General features: G+C 42.4%; 2 protein-coding genes across 2 annotated transcripts in view; one reads left to right on the top strand and one right to left on the bottom strand.

Moving 5' to 3' along the window:
* Window positions 1-4,674: 4,674 nt before the first annotated feature.
* Gfm1 (G elongation factor mitochondrial 1) overlaps window positions 4,675-23,147 on the bottom strand; it is a 46,990-nt gene continuing 28,517 nt past the window's right edge. Inside the window, exons 14-18 of the mRNA XM_052180388.1 lie at window positions 12,976-13,138; window positions 11,346-11,490; window positions 6,186-6,346; window positions 5,214-5,267; window positions 4,675-5,027 (exon numbers count right to left, since the gene is read on the bottom strand). Of these exons, the coding sequence (XP_052036348.1) occupies window positions 4,896-5,027; window positions 5,214-5,267; window positions 6,186-6,346; window positions 11,346-11,490; window positions 12,976-13,138 (655 nt within the window). The 3' untranslated portion in view covers window positions 4,675-4,895. The remainder of the gene's footprint in view (window positions 5,028-5,213; window positions 5,268-6,185; window positions 6,347-11,345; window positions 11,491-12,975; window positions 13,139-23,147) is intronic.
* Lxn (latexin) lies at window positions 17,389-23,145 on the top strand. Its single transcript, XM_052180389.1, has 7 exons — window positions 17,389-17,693; window positions 18,851-18,913; window positions 19,752-19,929; window positions 20,211-20,347; window positions 22,520-22,582; window positions 22,823-22,948; window positions 22,984-23,145. The coding sequence occupies exons 1-6, from the start codon at window positions 17,565-17,567 to the stop codon at window positions 22,919-22,921; spliced, it is 669 nt and encodes a 222-aa protein (XP_052036349.1). The 5' UTR covers window positions 17,389-17,564; the 3' UTR covers window positions 22,922-22,948; window positions 22,984-23,145.

A 23,147-nucleotide genomic window follows, 5' to 3' on the forward strand; every position in this document is an offset into this window, starting at 1 on the left:
AATTCCCAGAGTCATATTCCTAGGTGAGACCAAAATTGTCCAAATGGTTTTCCAGAGAGAACACCGTTTTATCACTGTCAAGGCAATTGCTAAAAATGGACCATAATACCTATCATTAGATAATGAGAAAGTTCACGGTACAGATAAACATTTTAGACAAGGGTACTTGTGCATTTCCTTTTTTCTGTTTACCTCCCCAATATTCATTCTTTCCAACAAATTCTAAACCCTCTGCAAAATCCTTGAAGGCACCAGAAAGTCTCCCACCTGGGCAATAGTGAAGACAAAGTGCTTTTTAAAACACCTAAGAAGCAATATATAATGACTGCATTGAGCCAAAATCAAGCCAACGGACAGGTTTTCTAACTGAAGTTCCCTAAATGACCTTTCAACACAGACCCTATGAGCACTGTGTACATTATAGCATGCTGCTGTCCTGTAAACTCTGTTCTTTTAGCACCCTCCGATGAGGTATTTCAACTTTAGTATTTTAACATATGGAATCTTACATTTGCAGCCACCAGACAGGAGCGAACTGAGACATGCAATTAACCCCATTGCAGAAGGTAGCTCTTTGCATCACTGAAATAATTATACCAGTAAGGTATTTCCTACTTTCAAAAGACATTCTCCACTAGGCATACAAGTGACGTAATTTAGCCAAGCAAGCAAAGAGCATAACCCAATCAGGCTAATTTTGGTATGGAGTGTGAGGAGAAGCCGTGTGCACAGCCCACAAGGCCAGAGCAGCTGAGACTCAGTACCTCTGCCAGGGCATCTTCCCTAACAACGCTGAGGTGAGCTTCATTCCATTAACATTGATTTCACTGGCTAACAACAGACTGACTACTTCATTTGCATCAGCATAAAGTAAAACCTGAACTCCCCAAGCCCTCTTTGCCTTAAGTGTGTAAAGTCTGAGTCACCTAGCCAGCCACAGTTGCATTTAGCCTCACATGTGTTGAATGCCTCCAGAACTTTCAGAATTTCAAGATATATCAAAAGGAGCACCAGGATTTGTATTCTACTCAGTTTCAATTTTTTGGACTTCAATGACAGATTTCTTTAAAATACTATACATGGTGGTTTGCATGAGAATGGCCCCTTTAGGCTCACAGATTTGAATGCTTGGTCACCAGGGAGTGGCATTTATTTGAAAGCATTAGGAGGTGTGGCCTTGCTAGAGGAAGTATGTCACTGGGGGTGGGGCTTTGAGGTTTCAAAGGCCAGAGCCAGGCCCAGCCCCTCTCTCTTCCTGCTGTCTGCATAGCCAGATGAAGAACTCTCAGTTACTTCTCTAGTACCTAGTTTGCCAGTGTGCTGCCACGCTCCCAGCATGCCAGCGAGTCAAACCTCTGAAACTAGAAGCCAGTTCCAATTAAATCAATGCCTTCTCATATAGGAGCTGCCGTGGCTGTTCACAGCAAAGGAACACTAAGACAGTTCATTTGAAGGTCAGTTTAAATGTCTATACTTGGATTTGAATGTCAGTCCTTCAAGACACCATACTTTTTTTTTTTTTTCCCTAAACTGATTTTTCTCAGTTTAGAAACTTCTGGTCAGTTCTGTGACCCTCTCTGACTTTGAGCAAGATTCAGCCACCATGCTCCCTGATCTATGCCTGGAATTTCTGGGAGAACGAGTTGTTAACTGCAGTGAAACATTGCAAAATTAGCTGAAGACTTAAAATTCTGATTCAACAATGTATCATTTCAGCAATGTAAAGAGCTACCTTCTGCAATGGGATAATTCCAACATGTCACAATTCACTCCTTCCTGGTGGCTGGGTCAAATTAAAGATTCATATGTTAAAATACTAAATGCAAAAATTCCTAATTTTCAAAATTGATTAAATTTTGTTGATTGACAAGCTACACAATTAAGCAGGGAGAAAAAGAATAAGAGAAAACTCAAATGTATTCCTTTAATGTCAGTTATCAGCTAACAGGACAATAGCCCAAATGTGCTATCACACAAAAGAATATTATACATTAGAATTACAACAAAAAAAAAATAATTCCATGTCTTGGGCCTATGAGCAGGTGACACTGCGGTGATCTTTAACATCAAACACATGCTGGAATCAACCAGAAATGGTCCAGGGAGCCTGGCTATCTGGAGATGGAACTGGGTGCTCACTGAAAGCTCCAGAGAATTTTAAGTGAGTCAGGAGAGTACCACCACACAGCAGCCGCTAGTGAGGCCTCTGGTGTGGCCTCTCCCCAACACGAGCTAACACTTTCTTTAAATTAGCTAAAACTATACTAGTGGCATAAAAATCCTCATTTATTAATATCCACATTAATCTTTTCCATGCTATCTACTTGGCTGGTCTTTACCATCCGTCCATCACTAACCTAACGAGCTAGCAGCAGAAGTGGCCCTGTTACTGGATCTGTTCTTACGAGATCCTGTTCTACACACTCCCATGTGGGCCCACGCCATTGCCTATGACATGTCACTAATGGATTAGATACTGAGGATACTTATTATAACTTAACTTCTTTCCCACTGCCACCTTTTTGTCTCCAAGGTCTCACTGTATAGCCCTGGCTGGCTTGGAACTCACCATGTAGACCAGGTTGGCCTTGAACTCACAGAGATCTACCTATCTCTACCTTCGGAATATTTAGCAAATTAAAAACACACTAAATTTTGCCCACTTTTCTGATTATTCTCAATATCCAGAGACTGCATTATATTCTGTGAGACTGTTTCTTTACTGAGAATATGTTCATAGTACCTAAAGCAAGCCCCTCCCCCGGCTTGAAGCTCTGGCGTAGCCACAGACATTCATAAGGACATGGAGCTACTGAACACTTGGGACCACAGTATCTATTTGAAAGCTTAATGACTGCACGGTTTTCAAAGAATCTACTATCTCTGTCTGTTTGCTCCTGTTATGACACAGCATTTACAGGGTCATACAAATTAGATTAGATAATGCATCTAACTTAAAAGCAGGCCATCCAATTTTATCCTAAAATTAGTCTACAAATCAAAAACTCTGTAAAAGTTGGTGCAGACCTCTGACATGGCAATCAGAGGTGGCAGGAGGTGGTCCGAGGAAGATAGAGAGCTCAAGGCTAGTCTATGTTATAGGAGAGTCTGCCAAACACCCCATAGGAAACAACAATTCATCTATTATCTAGTTTTATGCAGTAAGTATAACAGACTAGGGTATGTATGTGGCATCAGTGGTTTGAGGGTAAAAAATTCCTAAAAGGATACAGAACAGCCTAAGAAAAGCCACCTTATTCTGAAAACAGAATCTTAACATTTGTTCCTTCTTAATCTTAAGGAATACAATACAGACCAAACTCTGATGACTCGAACTGAACAACCCTCTATCACAATGATGAAGCAGCAAGCGACTCTGCAATTCCTATTTTATCCGAATCTATGAATACAAATAGAGAGAGCATAAGTAAACGCCTTGTTCTTCTCTGATACAAGACCGCACCAATTCTGTACCCTAACACAGGGGTGGTTATACATTGGGAGAAGCCACTTGCCATCTTTAGTTATTTCATAGCCCAACAAAAACTTTGGAAGTGCTCTAGTAAGATCATAATGATTCTCTTTTAAACAGAAAGCCTCATTAAATGATACCCCACTATACTGGCTAGTTTTGTGTGTCAACTTGACACAGGCTGGAGCTATCACAGAGAAAGGAGCTTCAGTTGGGGAAGTGCCTCTGTGAGATCCAGCTGTGGGGCATTTTCTCAATTAGTGATCAGGGGGGAAGGGCCCCTTGTGGGTGGTGCACCCCTGAGCTGGTAGTCTTAGGTTCTATAAGGGAGCAGGCTGAGCAAGCCAGGGGAAGCAAGTCAGTAAGGAACATCCCTCCATGGCCTCTGCATCAGCTCCTGCTTCCTGACCTGCTTGAGTTCCAGTCCTGACTAACTTTGGTGATGAACAGCAACATGGAAATGTAAACTGAATAAACCCTTTCCTCCCCAACTTGCTTCTCAGTTATGATGTTTGTGCAGGAATAGAAACACTAAGACACCCACGAAATATTATGAGGTACAACATTTACTTTCATAGCCTATGAGAGCAACTTTTAGAATACCAATGTATGCCACAGAGACAATGCAAAAAACAAACCATTGAAAACTGTTGCCTCTGGAACAGAAGCAGCAGAAGCTATGTGGCTTCTGCACTGTTTTCCTAGCTTCTCTGTAGGTCACATTACATGATTTTTAAAAAAAGAGAGCTGAAGAGGTGTCTCTGTCAGTAAAAGGCTGGACAGGCAAGCACGAGGACCTGAGTCCAGTCCCCAGAACCCATGTGAAAACAGCTGGGCTTGGCACACGCCTGTTGTCCCAGGGCTGGGGAGCAGAGGCAGGAGGATCACTGGGACATTCAGCTCAACAACACACAAGCTTCAGGCTTAGTGAGAGACTTTACCTCAAACAATTAAACTGGAGGGCAACTACAAAAGACAATCTCTGGCATGTACATTCACACATAAAACCACGGGTGTACATACATGTGCACGGTGTTGCATGCCCACAATCCTACCACTTGGTGAGAGGAGCGTGAGTTTTGAGGCCAACCTGGGCTATACACATAGCCCTTATATCAAAAAAAAAAAAAAAAAAAGTAAAGTAAATTTATATTTTAAGCTGAAAATTATTCTCTTCTTCCCTTAAATAATATTAAATATACTTCAGTAATAATATAATTTTATTTAAGGTCTTTTACTAAATAATAAAAATAGTCAATACAGTTTAAGTACACATAGTTGTCCTTTGCGTGTGTATGTAGAAGAGCTCCTGGACCTGAGCCAGCAGAGGCTCCCAAGTTTGTTTCCGCCATCAGTTCATTCCACCCGACTCCGTCAGTCCTAAGTCTGGCAGTCAGGTAGTCAGTATTCAAAGAGCGGAGAGTCAGCCCTTGGCCTTCCCTTTCTTTACAGGAAGTTGACCTGTAGCTTCCAAATACTTGTTGATGAGCTCTTCCTGTGTGGATGGTGAACACGGCTGGTATCTGCAGTACTCCATTGTGTACTCTCCTTTTCCCTACAGGGGGCGGGAGGGGGAGAGAGAGAGAAAGGGTGGGGGGGGGCGAGAGAGAGGAGAGGGGAGGGAGAGGGAGGGGGAGAGGGAGAGAGATGTGTTTGTTCATGTAAGCCAGGATGTAATTGATGTGCACAGTCCTTCTGAAGAGCACTTAAGTAAAGTGTAACTCACTTTAAAGCTGCTTACCTCTGTGCAAGACCTAAGCTCAGTGGAATAACCAAACATATTATTTAGGGGAACCTAAAAACAAACATAAAAGAATATTTTAGCACCATTTATTAAAAAATGTTTGAGGAAAATGCAGGGATATATCAATTTAATACCTTACAATTAGCTTTCTATTGATAATTTTAAGTTTAAAAGATGCAAAAGCCAGAGCAACTTCTGTCTTATCCTAGACAGGAAAGCCTATTTTAAAATTATTTTGACAGGTATGATTATACCAAACCTTTCTACTCAGAGTGTATACCAATGATGGTCTTCCCTTCTTAGCCCCACACTACCCCCAGGTCACACATTCACATGTGGTTTTTCTGGGAAAATGTTATTGCATTTCCACTGTGTGTGTGTGTGTGTGTGTGTGTGTGATGTTGGGCACAGAACCCAGAGGCTCATGAATGCTGGGTGCACACTTACCACGGAGCTGCACTCAAGCCCTCCTTTGCGTACTTACATGACACACTGACAACATCTTTCTAGAGGCTATCTATAAAGTGACCTCCTTGTGAGTCTCCTCTGTGAGATTGAAGTTAAGACAGGCACAGATCGGGGAATTAAATACTAGCCTTATAACACAATAAAGCAGCTACACAAATAAAGTTAAAATGAGAAAAAATAACTATATACCTATGAAACAACAAATTTGCCAAAATATATATAGTCAAGATATTAAGAATCCTATGTTTAGTTTTTGCACTTAGAAGTTGCTCTCACAGAAAATTACACAAATGGCCACAAAGCAGAAGCTCCAAGCTACAAAGCAAATGTTTCAGTTTGCTCCTCAATTTCCAAAGCCAAAGCTAACTGATTACCTTCTGTGGCTCATTAAAGTGACCCCAGAGGGGTAACCTCATGAGGCGGAGGCGCCAGCCTGTGAGCTCTAGGCTAGCCTGAGCTACAGTGTGAGGGAAACCCGTGAGACTATCAATACATACTTACATCTGCATACAGAGTGAAATAGTCCTCAATCCCATCCTGCCCTGTGATCACTCCGTGGCGCCGGTTAATTCCTGCGAACACTGCTCCCTGAAACTCATTTGGGGCTATAACCTCCACAGACATAATAGGTTCAATAATACATAATGTGGCATTTGCCAAGGCTAGGTTTAAAAAGAAAAAGAAAAGTTAAGCATATTGGTTACTAAAGTGAACTTCTCTCCAGCTCTCCACGAGACAGATGGCACTTTCCCAAGGGTACAAAATGATAAGCTTAAAGCTCCCCAGGACTCAGTTTTCTTTTTATAGTAATGTTAACAGTTATCTATGTGAAAATTCCAAAGAGATAACATTTCACTCTGGTGTATTTCCATTAGCATGCTTTTGAAAAATTCCTTAAAGCTCATTAAACTACAGAGCAGAGAAAACATCAATCATCAAGTCTGACTATATAAACTATGAGGCTACGCTAATTGGTCTCTCTGGAATCCTCACTTGTGAGACCAACATAAACCCATTCTTTCTTACTGGTCCTTAGCGCGCGCGTGCACACACACACACACACACACACACACACACACACACAACCTCATCACAGGGCAGGAGAGGGTGCTTAGAGGAGTCAAGTCCCTTCTGGGAAGTCTCTCTTTTTCTAGGCTGACCAGTTTCACTGCCTGACTAAGACTCAGGCTTTTAGTTCCTATCTCTAACAAGTTGTTTGATTCTTGTGAAAACAATCTGTCCAGGTCTTAAGTTTCTTCACAAATAACTAAAAAAATATCAGACTAGATGTTAACAACCACTTTAACATGAAACTCATTGTATGTTTTTTGGTTCCATCTAATACACAACTACTACAGTTTTTAGTTACAAATACTAACATTTACAGAAAAAGTAAAATAAAACTTCAAATATTTACACTTCAAGTATTTACAAACATTAAACAGCGGTGCTCGAGCAGAATATTTAGCCTCAGACTGGCTGCACTGTCCCCAAATAAAAGGTTTTAAACAAAACACAGGAAAGACAACTCAGAAGCTATTTTATTTTAAAATGACCATAGCTTTCCCAGAGGCATCAGTTTGTTCATAAGAAATGAATTAGCAGCCATTCCTGTATATTCACAGTCACTTCTAAAGACACTACAGATTTGAGGCAGTCGCTGTCGGAGTAGCAACGTAATCCTCAGTACCAGGAAGGGATTGGCACCAGGACCTCAACTGGGTATCAAACTCCAGAGATGTTCAAGGTTCTATGCCATTTATGCAAAGTTTTAGTATTTGAATATAGCACTCTTAAAATTACCTATAAATTCTAATACCTAATTCAAGGTAAGTCTATGCAACAGAAATACTGGTGAGTCTCTACTTCAATCCACTAGTAAAGCAGTAGTGTCAGAAGGCCAGGGCTAGGTGGGGATGAGGAGGTGGTTAAGGGCTAGGACTAGTCCAGGTTTAACTTCAAGCTCCACTAAACTAGCATGTTAGCCTGAGTTATGAAATGAATTTCTCTGAATCTCAGTTCTCACCTCTAAGGTCACACTGTACGATGTGACCTTAGAGCTGTGACTGTACGATGCGGTGGTTTGAATAGGCATGGCTCCTGTACTCGGTTTGAATGCTCAGCTCACAGGGAACTCTGACACTGTGAGCTGGCCTCAAGTAAATGTTTTCTTTGTAAGGGTGGCCATGATGTTATGTCTCTTCACAGCACTGGAGCCCTCAAGACTCTCATGCACTCAACATAGCAGAGCACACACAAGGAATCAGTAAATTTTCTGGGCAACAACTGAAGCAAACATGTTGGGAAGTAAGTGGCATGTTACCACTCTAGGTCAAAAGCAATATAACAGGAAGGACTGTATTCACTGTGCTAAAGGTAGGTAGGTAGGTGTACACACACACACACATACACACTGTATTCACTATGCTAAAGGTAGGTAGGTAGGTAGGTATGTATACACACACACACATATACACACATGCTGTATTCACTGTGCTAAAGGTAGGTAGGTGGGTGTACACACATACACACACACACACACACACTGTATTCACTATGCTAAAAGTAGGTAGGTAGTTAGGTGTACACATACACATACACACTGTATTCACTGTGCTAAGGGTAGGTAGGTGTGTACACACACACACACACACACACACACACACACGCTGTATTCACTGTGCCTAAAGGTAGGTAGGTATACATAGACACACAGACACATACACACACACACACACACACACACACACACACACAGCGCATACAGGTGGTAAATTTCCAAGTAATATTCCCAGGCAGTCTGGAGAGGTTTAAGTGATGGGCCTATTTGTACACAGCCAGGAGAAAAGAAAGCCCAAACCCTGGCATGGAATGACAAGAGATCCCAAAGAACAGACTGCGGGTTAGTGAGGTGAAGGCATGGCTCTGGCTCTGTTTAGAATGCTTGGAAGCCCAGTGTTTGGGAAAATAAGCATGGTGTTCTCTCTGGAGGTTATAGCAGCTCACAGCTACAGAGCCAAACCAGACCAAGAACATTTAGGGTCACATTTCAGTTTTAAGTTACATCACTGACTGATCTTTGAGGCAAGTTTAAATTTTGTTTTAAATTGTAATACATAAAAATCAAAACTATCTCCTAATTTTGATACTATGTCACATATTTTAGTATGTTTTACTTTATACTAGACACAATAACTAAGTATAAGGCACTCTAATACCAAGCTCTGTTAGAAGCAACATTCTTACCCAGAAGCCCTCAGAAGGCAGTCAGTGATACAGATGATAGACAGACAGACAGACAGACAGATCAATTCTGTACTGTTTGGCAAGAACTTCCTGTACTTAATTTTATTTATTTACATAAATAATAAATAAATAAGCCAGGTGGTGGTGGCGCACACCTTTAATCCCAGCATTTGAGAGGCAGAGGCAAGCAGATTTCTGAGTTTGAGGACAGCCTGGTCTACAGAGTGAGTTCCAGGACAGCCAGGGCTACACAGAGAAACCCTGTCTCGGGGGGGGGGGGGGGGGGACACCAAACCAACCAACCAAACAAAAATCAATGAATAAATATTAATTTGTTTTGTTTTGCTTTCTTGAGACAGCGTTTCTCTGTGTAGGCTTGGCTCTCCCACTTGCTTTGTAGACAACGAGGCTGGCCACCACAAACTCAGACAGCTGCCTGTCTCTGATGGGATTGAAGGCATCCACTTTTCTTTTCTTTCTTTCTTTTCTTTTCTTTTTTTTTTTAAGGTTTATGTATTTATTTCATGTATGTGGGTACCCTGTGACTGTCTTTAGACACACCAGAAGACGGCATCAGATCCCATTACAGATGGTTTTGAACCACCATATGGGTGCTGGGAATTGAACTCAGGACCTCTGGAAGAGCAGTCAGTGTTCTTAACCCCTGAGCCATCTCTCCAGCCAAAGGAATCCTCTTTCTTAGGACTATAAAAATCAATCTTCATTTTTATTCCAAATCTAATGCCTTTTTCTTTGGAAAATTACATTCTATTTTTGACAAATATTTACATTTATTTGTGAATAAAAGGTAGTCCCATATATTTTTGGCTTTAATCAGGAAGAAATAGTGAGGTGAAGAACCCAAATCAGCGGTTTCTCATGCGAACCCTGGCCTGTCTGCACAGCCTGCTTCCTAAGCGGTTTCTCATGCAAACCCTGGCCCATCTGCACAGCCTGCTCTCTCAGCTCTAATCTGACTTCCTTGCACGTCCACTGTGCAGTTACACATAGCTCAATGACATTCTCTATGGTCTATGTGCATATTAGGGCTCATACATTATATTTATTTATATTTAGATATAGGAAGAGTTAGAAAGGATGGAATCATGTCAGTTGAATCTCTACTTCCATGAAAGTTACAAACTTCTAGTCAAGAACCAGCCTAAAACAATTGGTGCTTTTTAATTCAATGACATTTCTAAAAAGTGATAAGATACTTAATAATTTTTTAACTTAAGATATATTAAATTAATGAACATTTCAAGGTCAAAGGTGGGTGTTCTAACCTCAGTCATGCTCAATAGCATCCACCTCATTTTCTTTTCTTCAGACCAAATTCCTACCCCATGACTACAGAGCCTGTTTAATACACAGCAGACAGAAAGAAAACGGAGGTCACTCTTTCTTTTTACAACAGAAAATGAGATTATAACTACTAAGTTTAATAAAATAAGGAGTTGACAACCCAGTGTAGACACCAGCAGCCCTCTCAGCCATGGCCTAACAGTGAGCAGAGATGCAAACTAAGACCAAACGTCCCACAGCTCACGTTTCCTAAGAGCCAATAGAATTCTGACGCACAGGATGCTTACAAAAACAAGATCAAGAAGTTAATTTTCTCCCTATTTCAACTCTTTGGTGGAAGTGTTTCTGAACTGTTAAGTGAATCAATTTTATTATGTAAAGATACTTTTACATATTACTAAGGAATTGACAAATACAAGGTATGGATAAGGAGGCAAAGAAAATGAATTTCTGACTCTGGGGTAACTGTGAAGTTCTTTTGCTGGGTAAATTTCATGTCAAATTGCTTTGCTGTCATTTATTTCCCCTGAATTAATAAAAAGAATCAACTCTGCCTGCCCACAACGTCTCAGAGTTCTAGTTCACATTGTCAATAAATGCATGATGTGTGAGCCAATGCAAGGCAGATTTAGCAGTTTAGCAGGAAGTCTATATTATGGATAAAGTTTACTGAAGTCTTCCAAAACACTTTTCCATTCTCATAATAATGCCTAACAGTTTAAAATGTGATATTTGAAAAAAATTACTTACAAATGTATGAGCTCCTTGACATTTAAATAAATCAGTTAAAATAACACGACTAATTTATCTTTAAAATACTTCTTAAAGTTCTGAGCATTTGTCTCCTCTATTGAAAGTAGAACTTTACATTATATATGAACTCAAAACACATTAAAAATAAATACCCAGATAATTTAGAACAGGGAAAGCTTTTATTTTTGCAAGAAAGAGAACACAGTCATGTCCTCTCACGCTCAAATACTCTGTGTTTGTCCTTACCTCCTATGCTCCTCCAAGTCCTGATGGAGGGGAAGACAAACAGCACTGCTTTTGAGACCAGGATGGTCTCCCAAGGAAGACAGATACAGAGTCCACTAGCACACTACATACCTTGTTTAAGAGCACCTTCTCCAGCTCGGATGAAAGAGATCTCATTAGAATCAACCATGTGGTGTGCTCCATCTTGCAGAACAAAGCGTAGCCCAGACAGCTTGTGCCCAGAAAGAGGGCCTTTTTCGCAGGCATCCAAAAACCCCTAGCAACGAATGAATGTAACTGCAATGAGATTTCACTTGCAGAGTATTGCCCAAAATGCCAAAAGAGGTTACTGCTCAGAAGTGTAATGTTCTTAGGACACATGCTGTCTTTCACCTCTCGAAATATTTCTGAGTAAGTTTGGCATTTAGACGAGCACTTCTGCAGAGAAGTTCAGGATCTGAAGGTGCGAGTTGGCTGGAACAGGAAGCTAAGGGCTCATCATCATCGTCCCGTAATGTCAACCTCAGGACTGACTTAGTGCTCACGCCCCCTTACAGAGACAGCAGAACCTTAATTTCAGAATGAGAAAATGGAGGAAAGGCAAACTAAGGCCCCTATCCTTACAATCTATGTATAAGCACTAGCTGTGTCCTGAGTCCCTGTCATAGGTCCATTACTGCTTTGCCTTACTGGCAGATAGCATCATGTAAACCACATCATAAAAACATTGCTGTTCTTAACAACAGTTAGAATTGTTGTTAGAATTAAAGGGAATTTCATTTTCCAAAATGCAACTCATCTTTTAAAAGACAGCTTCATTGAGGTATAACTGATGTACCAAAAAAAAATGCATAGATTTAAAGAATACAGCTAACAAGTTTGCAATTCATTTTCAGTCACTTGAATACTTATAGAACTCCCATTTCAGTCACACAGCTACACACAGTGGGTTATGTTTCTGACATTTCAAAATTATTCATTATGTATGCTGAAAACTATGTAAATTCTTCTCTTGTGTGAATTAGAGTTGTCTGATATTTACAAGTGTGTGAATGGCAAAGTATTATCTTAAAATAAAAGTAAACCAAATAAAATACATTACCAAAAAATGCTATTACCACTGAAAACAAAATTATAACCTGCTGTTCACGAAACAAACTATTTCTTAGAGTGACAGCAGCTGGTAGCAGAGTCAGCACGGGCCTTCGTGTGCGTCCTGCTCTGTGCAATTCCCCCCATACAGCCTTACCTGGCCTCAATATATTTGAAGGGCACAGTTTACTCCCAATTTACAAATTTAAAAAGGAAGCACAGACATATCTCTGAATTTGAGGCCATTCGGAGATACATAGAGACTCCCTGTCTCAGAAACAAGCTATCTCTGAACACTCTTTACCAAGGAGTACACTCAGCGGCAGCAGATGCTTAGTAAGGAGCCACACCCAGGTGCTGGGATTCTGCACGACAGAGCGTTCCTCCAACAGCACACACGAACTTTCATGACCCCCTAAGGACACTATAAATGTAATGTCTGACTATAATCAGCGTGGTGGTATCAGCTTATGAAGAGAGATTATACATGTGATTAGCAGAGCACATGAACTGAGTTGGAGGGTCTAAGCTGGAAAGCCAGACAGTCCCGTGAAGATGGTTAACTAAAAGGAACCATGGGAGACAAACATGACAGACCGCAAGTGTAATTTAATACCGAATAGCCTGCCTTCAAACGGAGGGAAGTGCCGCCTGCCTCCGTCAGCGTTACCTTTTCAACAGCGGGGATAAACTGCTTGGGAACATTGGACCCGAACGTCTCATCGGAAAACTCCAGCTTAGTGTAGTCCTCTGGGGCCAAGGGTTCCAGCACCCCTATTACTTTTCCAAACTGGCCGGCACCACCTGACTGCTTTTTATGTGTAAAATCAAACCTGCAAATTATTAGGAGAAAACAAACAGCATTAGTAATCAGCAAAATGAAATAAACGCCCACTGATTTATACAAAAATCCACATTTCATTGGGTGGGTTTTCTTTTTTGTTGTTGTTGTTGTTGTTTGTTTTTTTCTTTTTTACTTTTTCTTTTGGCTGTGATGGCCACACTATGAAATTTTATTATAGAAGTTATTTAGAAGAAATTCTTTTCTATCCTTACTCAGGGGTGGAAGTGAGACACAGCACCTAAGAAGTTGTTTCTTTCTTCTAATAGACAGCCCAGTCTACAGTTCTAATAACCTACATTCCAAGGAGCTCAAGCAGTTCTGGAACACTTCCCTGACGTGTCACACTGTGCAGTAATCAAGGACTGTTTCTTGAAAATAAGAAACAGTCTTGCTGACTTAGATGATTTAAATTGTGAGCTAGATGTAATAATACCTGAAAATGATTAACGATGAAATGATAGTGATGAACATAAAAAGACTTTCAAAAAGAAATGAACACAAGTTAGTGTTTACTTCAAGCCATTGGACAGAATATATTACACAAGCATTGCACATCGGAGACCCAAGCTCACAGGCCACTATTTCTCAGGAAACACGAGAACACAGGCCAGCTGCTTCTTCCTTTAACCTGGACCTTGCAGAGGACAATCACCTTTTGTTTACACGATCTGCAGGAGAATGGACATTAATGGGTGCGTCTGTAAGTGACTTGGGAAAAGATAAGGGGAGTAGGCAGGAGATGCAACCTGGGCAGGGCAGACTCCCAACAGCCCAAGTGTAAATGTGTCTAACTGCCTTCGAAAACTCTTCCGGTGGCCAAGAGCTTCAGGATGGGCTGGACGACCCGAAGAGTAAGAATGGGGTTTTCCTGCGAGGGGAAAACCAGCACCGGCCAGAATCATGAGAGTAGCAGAAGGTGAAAGAAGCACCAGGATCCTGCCAGATCCGGTCAGAAGCACAGAGGAGGGGTCCAAGTGCACGCACAGGCTTCACCAGGTCCCCAGCATTGCCCGAGGCACTGGGCAGTCAGTCTCAGTCTAACAACAACACAGCATTCCTGTAAAACAGCCTCGGCAGGAGAGATGGCTCACAGGGAAAGCGGCTGGCTGCCAAGTGTGATGACTTGAGTTCAATCCCTGGGACTCAGAAACAGGACACAGTCCCTCAGCACACACAAACCCCTGCACATATGCGAAATAAAGTATGACAAATTTTAATGATAAAATAGTCTATATCTGTACTATATAGATTAACTATGTGGTTACATAGTTAAAATGATGACTACTTAAACTTCAGTGAAAATACCACAATATAACAACTCGAGTGCAGGGCACACGAAGCTGGGCGGGGCGAGGTGGGGCAGGGCGGGGGCCCTGCAGCGCTGCCAGTCTTCAGGCAGCAGCATCCTAAGGATGAGCCCACAGCCACTGTCATTTATGAATGAGAGGAAAGCAAGTGAGAGAACATGTCAGCGCCAGGCTGTGTTGAACCTTGTGTTCACTAAACCCAGAGAGCAATTCTGTTTCTAGTCATCATTTTATAGGTGCGAGACCTGAGAGAGGCGGAGTCACCAGACAAATGCGACCGCTACCCACCCCCAAAGCCAGGGTTTGCATCAACAGCAATACCCTTAACCAAACACTTTCCCAGAGTGCTAACAGGAGAATATAAAGCAACCGGAGCCCTGACTGATACGGTCACTGCAGTGTCACTGGTGGGCACTGCGTGGAAACAGAGTGAAAGAGGAGACTGGCAGGCGTGCTGAAAGGCAAAGAGTAGACTAGACTCATACTGTGGGCAACTGGTGAAAGACTTTGTCAGGATACCATGTCATATCAAATCTAGGGGTAATAAAAACTGTAAAGAAATTTTTTTTAAATCTATAATTTGTAGATTTATTTTTACTTTTTATTTCTTTCTTTTCTTTTCTTTTTTTTTTTCTTTTTTTTTGAGACAGGGTCTCACTATTTTGCCCTGGGTCATCTGAAACTCTCAAGAGATCCCCCTGCCTCTGCCCTTTTAGTGCTGGATTAAAAGCATGACCCACCATGCCTGGCCATTTTGATTTTATACTCATACAAAGTTATAAGCCACAGTATTTTTTTTATCTTGTTTAATGCTCATATTGTATTATAAAATCAGTAGTATAAATTATCTGATCCTGGGGACTCAGTAACCTATTATCTTGAAGATGATCTACACATTTCTCAAGTCTGAAGATAACAGACTAGAGTATCTACCACTGGTGAGACTACAGTAGGTGACTGAGACTTAGAGACCCCAGTGGCTGGGCATGACAGGCAGCTCGGGCTGGGGACACTTTCTGCTCTGGCAGGCTTGGCTTGGGTTCCCTGCAACAACATGGCAGCTGACCCAGTTCCAGGGAATCGATGCCTCTTACTGACACCTCCTTGGGCAACAGGCCCATGTATATTAGCATGCAGGCAAAAACTCTAAAAAACAAACAAACAAACAAAGAAAAACGAAACAAAACATCTTAAAAGAAGGCACAAGGCTAGGAGTGATATTCTTGCAGTTCAGCTTAATTTAATGTCTAAATGAAAAGGTAAGTTTCCCATTTAAGCAATAATAATGGCAAGTGCCATTCATGCCAGTTTATACTAATTATTAAATACAGAATCTTCAGCTATCCATTAGACTTTAAAATGCTGACTTTGGAAGCCCATACACTCACTCACTCTGTCTCTCTCTGTCTCTGTCTCTCTCTCTGTCTCTGTCTCTCTCTGTCTCTGTTTCTCTCTCTGTCTCTCTGTCTCTCTCTCTCTGTCTGTCTCTCTCTCTCTCTCTCTTATCACACACTTCCCTAAAGGGGTTGGTTTACAGCTAAATGACTTACTTATTGAAAAGAAAAAGACAAACATTTTCAATTTCAAGAGGAAGAAATTAAGCTTGTTATCCCTTAGCTGTTTCACAGTTGTTGGCTAACATCACTAGAAAAGATAGGGAATGAATGCACTGTATTGCTTAGCAGTTAATACTCTACTTGGCCCGAAGAAAGTCCTCATTTATGGGAAAACTTCAGTAGCACTCGAGGAAAGCACACCTAGCACACAGCACCTTCCCCGTCTTTGCAGAGTGTCACCGCATATATAGACAGTCTACCCAAAAATGCTCCAGCAGTATCCCTCAACAGAAGAGTGGATGCAAAAAATGTGGTATATATACACAATGGAGTACTTATTCAGCCATTAGAAACAATGAATTCATGAAATTCTTAGGCAAATGGATGGAGCTGGAGAATGTCATACTAAGTGAGGTAACCCAGTCTCAAAAGATCAATCACTGTATGCACTCACTAATAAGTGGATATTAACCTAGAAAACTGGAATACCCAAAACATAATCCACACATCAAATGAGGTACAAGAAGAATGGAGGAGTGGCCCCTTGTCTGGAAAGACTCAGTGAAGCAGTATAGGACAAAACCAGAACGGGGAAGTGGGAAGGGTTGGGTGGGAAAACAGGGGGAGGGAAAGGGGCTGATAGGACTTTCGGGAGTGGGGGGTCTAGAAAAGGGGAAATCATTTGAAATGTAAATAAAAAATATATTGAATTAAAAAAATTAAAGAAAAATAGAGATGGAGCTGGAGAGTTAGCTCGGCCACTGAGGCAGAGGGCTTGAGTCTGGTTCCCAACACCCACAACTGCACAGAACTCCAACTCCGGGGAATCTGATTTGCCTGCACACACGTGTGCACATACACATAAAAAAAATCATAAAAATAAGATTAAAAAAAAGACGTGAGTAGTGGTTCACGCCCATTAATCAGTTAGATCTTAGAAATATGGGGAAATATGCAGGTACGTTTCATTTTTTTCCTCTGATCCCAATCGGTCTTCCAATGGTTTAAAATGTTTTTTCTGCTTCCCCACTCTGGATCTGCCTCTGAAGGAACCCGGCTGGGCTGAGCAAGCTTGTTCCTGGAGTCTCACAATGGGTGAATCACACTTGGAGCCCTTTGCCCCCTACCCGGTGAGGCCCATTTGAAAGGTGTACTCTAATCTCTACGTGAAGCGGCCAGAGGTTCCTCATCAGGCAACTGAGCCCTCAAGAGGGCCCATCAAGGCAAGGCCAGAAAGCCCTTCCCTTTCCTCCTGAATTCTCCCTCCTCCTCCCACACCTGCCCAGAGCCCGAGGGAGCCCGAGGGAAAGCCCGGGTTGGGCTCGGCTCCAGGAGGTGCCCGCCTACCCCAGGGCGGGGCCGAGGCTCGCGGCTGAGCCACTGCCCAAACAGTTTCCTGAGTGAAGGAGGAAGAGGGAAGGAAGGCAGAGGACCGCGCGCGGGCGCCCAGCCCAGCTGCCGATTTCACCGACACCCACTCGGCCAGCCAGGACCCCGGCTGCACCCACTGTGATCTCTTTGAACTAGGATAGCCGGCACTGTTTTCCCAAAGATGGAGATCGCACCCACCCACTATGCTGCGTCCAGAGCAGCCTCGGTTGCAGAGAACTGCATTAACTACCAGCAGGGGACTCCCCACAAGGTGTTCTCGGTGCAGACGGTCCAGCAGGCCAGCAAGGAGGTGAGTCTTAGAGGTGGGGAAGCCCGGGATCGGCTCGCCCCACTGTCCCCACCCCCATCCCGGCCTCTGCTCCGCCTAAGAATAGCATTCCTATGCCTTCCTCTATACCGGACTCATCCCAGAACTGTTGCTTTCACAGTAAGGCAGAGAACCTATGCAGACAGATTTTGTGCATATTACTTTAGGGAATTGGGAAATGCATTGGGGTGGGTGTCTCACCCTTTCCTGTGCTGAGAAGAGGTCTAGAGAAGACGTATTCTAAACAATCTGGAAGCTGTTACTGTTTCTCAATCTGCCGGTAGCATTGGCCAAGAAAAGCTCATGGCCTCCGAACAACTCCATAAACTTTTAAGAGTAACTTAAAGCCCTTTGCCCAAAACGAAGGGAAAATGTGAGAAATTAGCCCTGAGTAAGAAGACAAAAGCAGTGTGGGCTGCTGCCAGGCTCCTGCCGCCCACATCCTGCCTTGCATGAAGCCTTTCCCTCAGCCGCCGAAGCAGGGGCAGGCTGTGAGGGCCTCACCTACTGAGTATCCCTAATTTTTTTCTTACAGCTCAAGTTTTTTTGGCTGACAAATAATTTTTATTTTAGAAACTGTACCAGATAATATAACTAGATATACACTTCAAATCTGTCTTTCATTTAAAAGGGAAGTATCTAGATTATCTATTCATAAGGCATTTTGAAGCGCTGTTTGACAGCATGAGTATAATCGGCACGTTCGCTCGCTGCCTCTGAGCGCTTGGCAGTAATCTACCTCACATCTTTACTCGCTGATCGCTCTGGTCCCCTTGGCTTTAAGACAAACCCTTCCAAAAATGTACCCACTGCCACTGCATCTGTGCCCTCTGTCTCCACCCGACTTCCACACTAACCTAAATAAACTTGCTAGATACTGCCAAGTTGATGCTAAACCCTGATGGCAGGACCCCCTTGAGAGGCCAGGCTTGGGAAGGAAGAGATTAAGGATGGTAAGATATACCTTCATGAGGACTGTCAGAACGAAACCTCTTGCATGTTTAAAAAGATGCAAAGCTTTAGTGTATTTCTTCCCACCAACCACCCTTCCAGCCATGGAATGTCCTAAGCATGCCCTAACTAAAAAGATGTGATAAATTACAGTATTCTTTTCTCCACTACATTTTTCTTAATTTTAGGATATCCCAGGAAGAGGGCACAAGTACCATCTTAAATTTTCAGTGGAAGAAATCATCCAAAAAGTAAGTGGGCTGTCTTTGCTAGAATACACTTGGGTTCTCAGGGGCAGCGCATTCTCCTGCGGGTTATCCTGGGCTTCCTCGGCTGCAGCTGGGAGTCGGCTGAGCCGCAGCTCTGCAGCCAAAGCCTCACAAGCCTCACCGCCTGCCTGAGCTCCTTCTTTCTGTTCAATTATTTAGAAAAGTCTGTATTTCAGTTCAAATAAATTACCCTTAAGTAGATTCTGAACAGTCTGAATTCATGCCTTGTATGACTGAAAGAAGTAATTTACTCTCCAGTCATGACTGCTTTCTCATGCCTGCCTTTTATTTTGTTTTTTAATTGGATATTCAAATTAAGTACATTTGGAAATTGAGGAACAATAGAACAGCTAACAGTGATTCTGCTAATCTTTCAATAGTGGGACAGGAAAATTTGAATGCGAGTCAAATTATTAATGATATAAATATAAAAGGAGGAACTGTAGTTTGTACCACAGCCATCTTGAAGCTGTGGGAAGGTTGCTCTCTCCCTGGTAACAAGAGGAAAACCCCTCAAAGGCCCTGAGGCGCTAGCCGACCAGGTCCACAGCACGCTGCAATCTTTATATTAGGGAGAGACTGCTCTGACTACATTTGGAAGCAGCAGTGGCTTTCACAAGCAGAGAGAGGGTATGGAGCAAACTCAGAAGGAGCCAGTCCTCCTTTGGTAGGCAGTCAGACTAAAATCTGACATTGTAAACCAACACCCCACTAACAGGTGTAAAATTCCCAAGATTCTGGAACCTAGAAACTGGCAACAATGGATGACTGTCTGTGAGACTGATCCTTGGTATTACTTTTGTAAAAATCCTCCAAACAGCAAGTTACAGTGAACTGCACCGCGGAAGTTCTTTACCCTCAAGTGGGACAAGGCACTGCACCAGAAGTCAACTTCACATTTGAGGGAGAAATTGGCAAGAACCCAGATGAGGAAGACAACACATTTTATCAAAGACTCCTATCTACGAAGGAACCACTACAAGCACAAAACATTCCAGGTACACACATAGAGCATGGGAAATTATGTTCTGCAAACTTGAGATCTACCTCTATTACCTATCCTCAAAACTGTTTGATGTTACCTATGTTGGAAATAACTTGACTTTTGCAAAAATACTTACTTCTAATCTAATCCAGCAATAAAAAGCTGCTCTGGGGTTATATTCATTCATGGCTCAATTCAGTGTTTACCCATGTGAGATAGTATAACCATGACTTTTCATTTTTAATCTAAACAGGTTAATAATTACATTTAGCATTTAAATGTTTCCTCTACCAGACAGTTCTGGAAATGTACCTCCACAAATGAAGCCGGTCCACCACTTAGCCTGGGTCGCCTGTGGTTATGTAATGTGGCAGAATTCGACTGAAGACACATGGTATAAAATGGCACAAATTCAAACTGTCAAGCAAGTGGTACGTAGACTCTCCACGGTGTGCTATTCACAGTTACACTGACAAGGTACTGGAGTTCATAGTCGGACAGTGTTTGTTCCTAGTGCCATTTTGTATTGGAATCCGGGAGGCCGGCAGTTGGAAGGCACTGCTAGTCAGTCTGGTTAAAGGAAGCACCCAAAGCAGCAGTACCGGCCCCCAGGGTCATGTTATTAGAGAGCACAGATGTGGGCCTGTTCATAACATCTGCCTTCCCAATAGTCGCCTCTGGCGACTGTGCTTTTCGGGCTCACACGATCCAGGCAGTGAGCGTGAGCAGGGCTGAGGGCTTTCTGTGAACCCTTCTAACATGAGGAGTTCTAGACTGCATTTTCACAGGCTTCTGGTTTGTCTTCCATGCCAAGCAGTTCAGATTTAGTTATCTGTGATGCTTTATTCAGATCCATTCCAGAGCAAAAGGCTTGTAGCTTTGTCAGTATGCACAGCACAAACACCCAAGCACACCATACACTCTCAGTGAACCATCTTGCCTTCATTTGGTCTCCACAGGTCCCGAGGGCCACTTTTTATAGCATCACAGTAAAGCTGCACTTTCAAAACTATCAAGGTGTGAGTCACAATCTGACAGGGTTTTTATGTTTATATACATACATATTTTCTTCCTTCAGTTTAAAAGAGGAGCTCCTTTAGCAAATCTAACTAGTGTATTTGAATTGCTATTGTCAAGGAGTGCAGAACTAACTGCATTTTTCTTTACTGAATGATGGTTCCATGGCTACCCAGAGACAAGACTGGCATTTTCCCCCAGAGAAAATCGTGGCACTGTGCACTCTGGAAGCCTGGAGTACTTCTACTTGTTCTTTGGCTCATTCAGGATTCTTTTCTCTAATGCCTTTAGTCTCAGTTGATGAGCTCACATTTTGTTTTACGTTTTATATTTTATTTTATATTTTGCCGTATGGTTTTCTAAGCCTGACATCATGGCTATGGGGAAATGCATTTCCTAGGGTAGAAATATACAGGAACACACCCTTTAGTCTGTACCTATTTGAGGTTCAAGGGGAAATTCAATTAGTATCTAATGGAAAACAAGAATGAGTATTGGGAAGCACAAAAGACAGTTTCTGTAAGCTGAGAGAACGGGCTTCCTGCTGCCCTCTGTCAGCTTTCAGGCAACCACCAGCACACCAGCACTGTCTTCAGGGCTCTGTCACCACTTACTAGACACAACCGGTTACAGCCCTTGGAGACAGAGGCCAAAGCCTACGAACTACTGCAACGTTTTGAGAAATTGAGTCTGCTTTCCAAATGCATTCTCAGATCCCAACCAACCTTGGCCACAGCATTCCTTTAAAGGTCCTGAGCATCAACCCAGGCCAGGTACAGGCCACACAACCACAATCAGGAATTCTCAAGCTACATCCACCAACATACAAGACAGTGGTTTGATGCTTATAAATCTAGGAGTCTTCGCTGTATTTGGACAGTCTTAATGAAAGCCCCAGCAGAAGGGTTTAAGTACTGCTTACTTCATGGACGTTATACATTTATACCTATATATTCAAAGGAAAGCTTCCTGCACGGTACTGTAGAGAATGGTGGGCCGGCCACATTGACAGAACTGTTAGCTGGAGGAGCGTGTGCTGCCCACTGGAGTCTCAGCACAGCGAGGAGAAGCCGTCAGAGGCCTCAGCCTCAGAGAGCACAGCAAACTTATGATGTCCGCAGCTACACAGGCGCAAGCGCAGTAGCTCTGCGTAGCTCACCCCAGAGTAACAATCAGTACAGAGGGACACTTTAAGTGTAAAACCAGATAACTTAGCCATTACGTTTTATTAGTGTCAGTTTTCTAAAGAATGCTGTATAAATCTTTTATACATATAATGAGTTCCCATTGCCATTACTGACACTAGGGCCATAAATAAAAAGCAGCATACAGTGATGCTCTTAAGACGCTGCCACAGTGGACGGGGAGAAAGCAGAGAAGCAATTTCTAGAGTCACAAATGCAAAGTAGTGATTTTTAAAAAATGGCTTGAAAGAATATTAGTTTATTCATTCAATAAGAATAATAAGAATAAGAAAATAGTTTTCTGTCAGGCTAAATTGAAGTGAATAAATCGACATTAATGCAAAAAAATTTAAGATGTCATTTTTGCCGTATTGTTTAAACATTTTGTTGTTGTTGTTGTAGCAAAGAAACGATGACTTCATTGAGTTAGATTACACCATTCTACTCCATGACATCGTATCACAGGTAACATATACCACTATCTTTACTTGATGCCACTTTGAAAATCAAGAATTGTTTTGTAGCCACACAGTCCCTTTATTCCCCTTGAAATTGAGTAAAAGTTAATGGGGGTTAAGACAGGCACCGAGCTGAAGTGGATCATCCCTGTAGCAACTGAACCCGCCTGGTGCTACTGCTGCTGAAGACATAAGACCTGGTTCTGTTTTCTAGTGTCATAATGACATTGGCTTTCTTTACTTGCAGGAGATTATTCCCTGGCAAGTGCAGGTTCTGTGGCATCCACAGTACGGCACCAAAGTGAAGCACAACAGCCGCCTACCAAAGGGGGTGCAAGCTGAGTGAACCAGACCCGAGCTCGGAGACAGCCGCCGCCACACGCTAGCGAGCGTGACTGTCCTCACTGGCGTCCAGCCAAATAGGCCACGTGACTCCCAGTGCCACTGTATGTCTTGGCTACAGTACCAAGCTGCATAGATCCCATAATAAAGACTAGTACTACATAAAAATGTCTTTCCAACAGTAATGGTACTATGTATATCCCCTAATAAAAATTCACTGCAGCCTCAGA

This window comes from Apodemus sylvaticus, chromosome 4, assembly GCF_947179515.1.
Source record: "Apodemus sylvaticus chromosome 4, mApoSyl1.1, whole genome shotgun sequence".
Taxonomy (NCBI): Eukaryota; Metazoa; Chordata; class Mammalia; order Rodentia; family Muridae; genus Apodemus; species Apodemus sylvaticus.

Coding starts and splice junctions, on each gene's coding strand:
- Lxn (XM_052180389.1), top strand. CDS start 17,565: ATGGAGATCGCACCCACCCACTATGCTGCGTCCAGAGCAGCCTCGGTT. Junction 18,914..19,751: donor TGGAAGAAATCATCCAAAAA/GTAAGTGGGCTG, acceptor TCCTCCAAACAG/CAAGTTACAGTGAACTGCAC. Junction 19,930..20,210: donor ACAAGCACAAAACATTCCAG/GTACACACATAG, acceptor TTCCTCTACCAG/ACAGTTCTGGAAATGTACCT.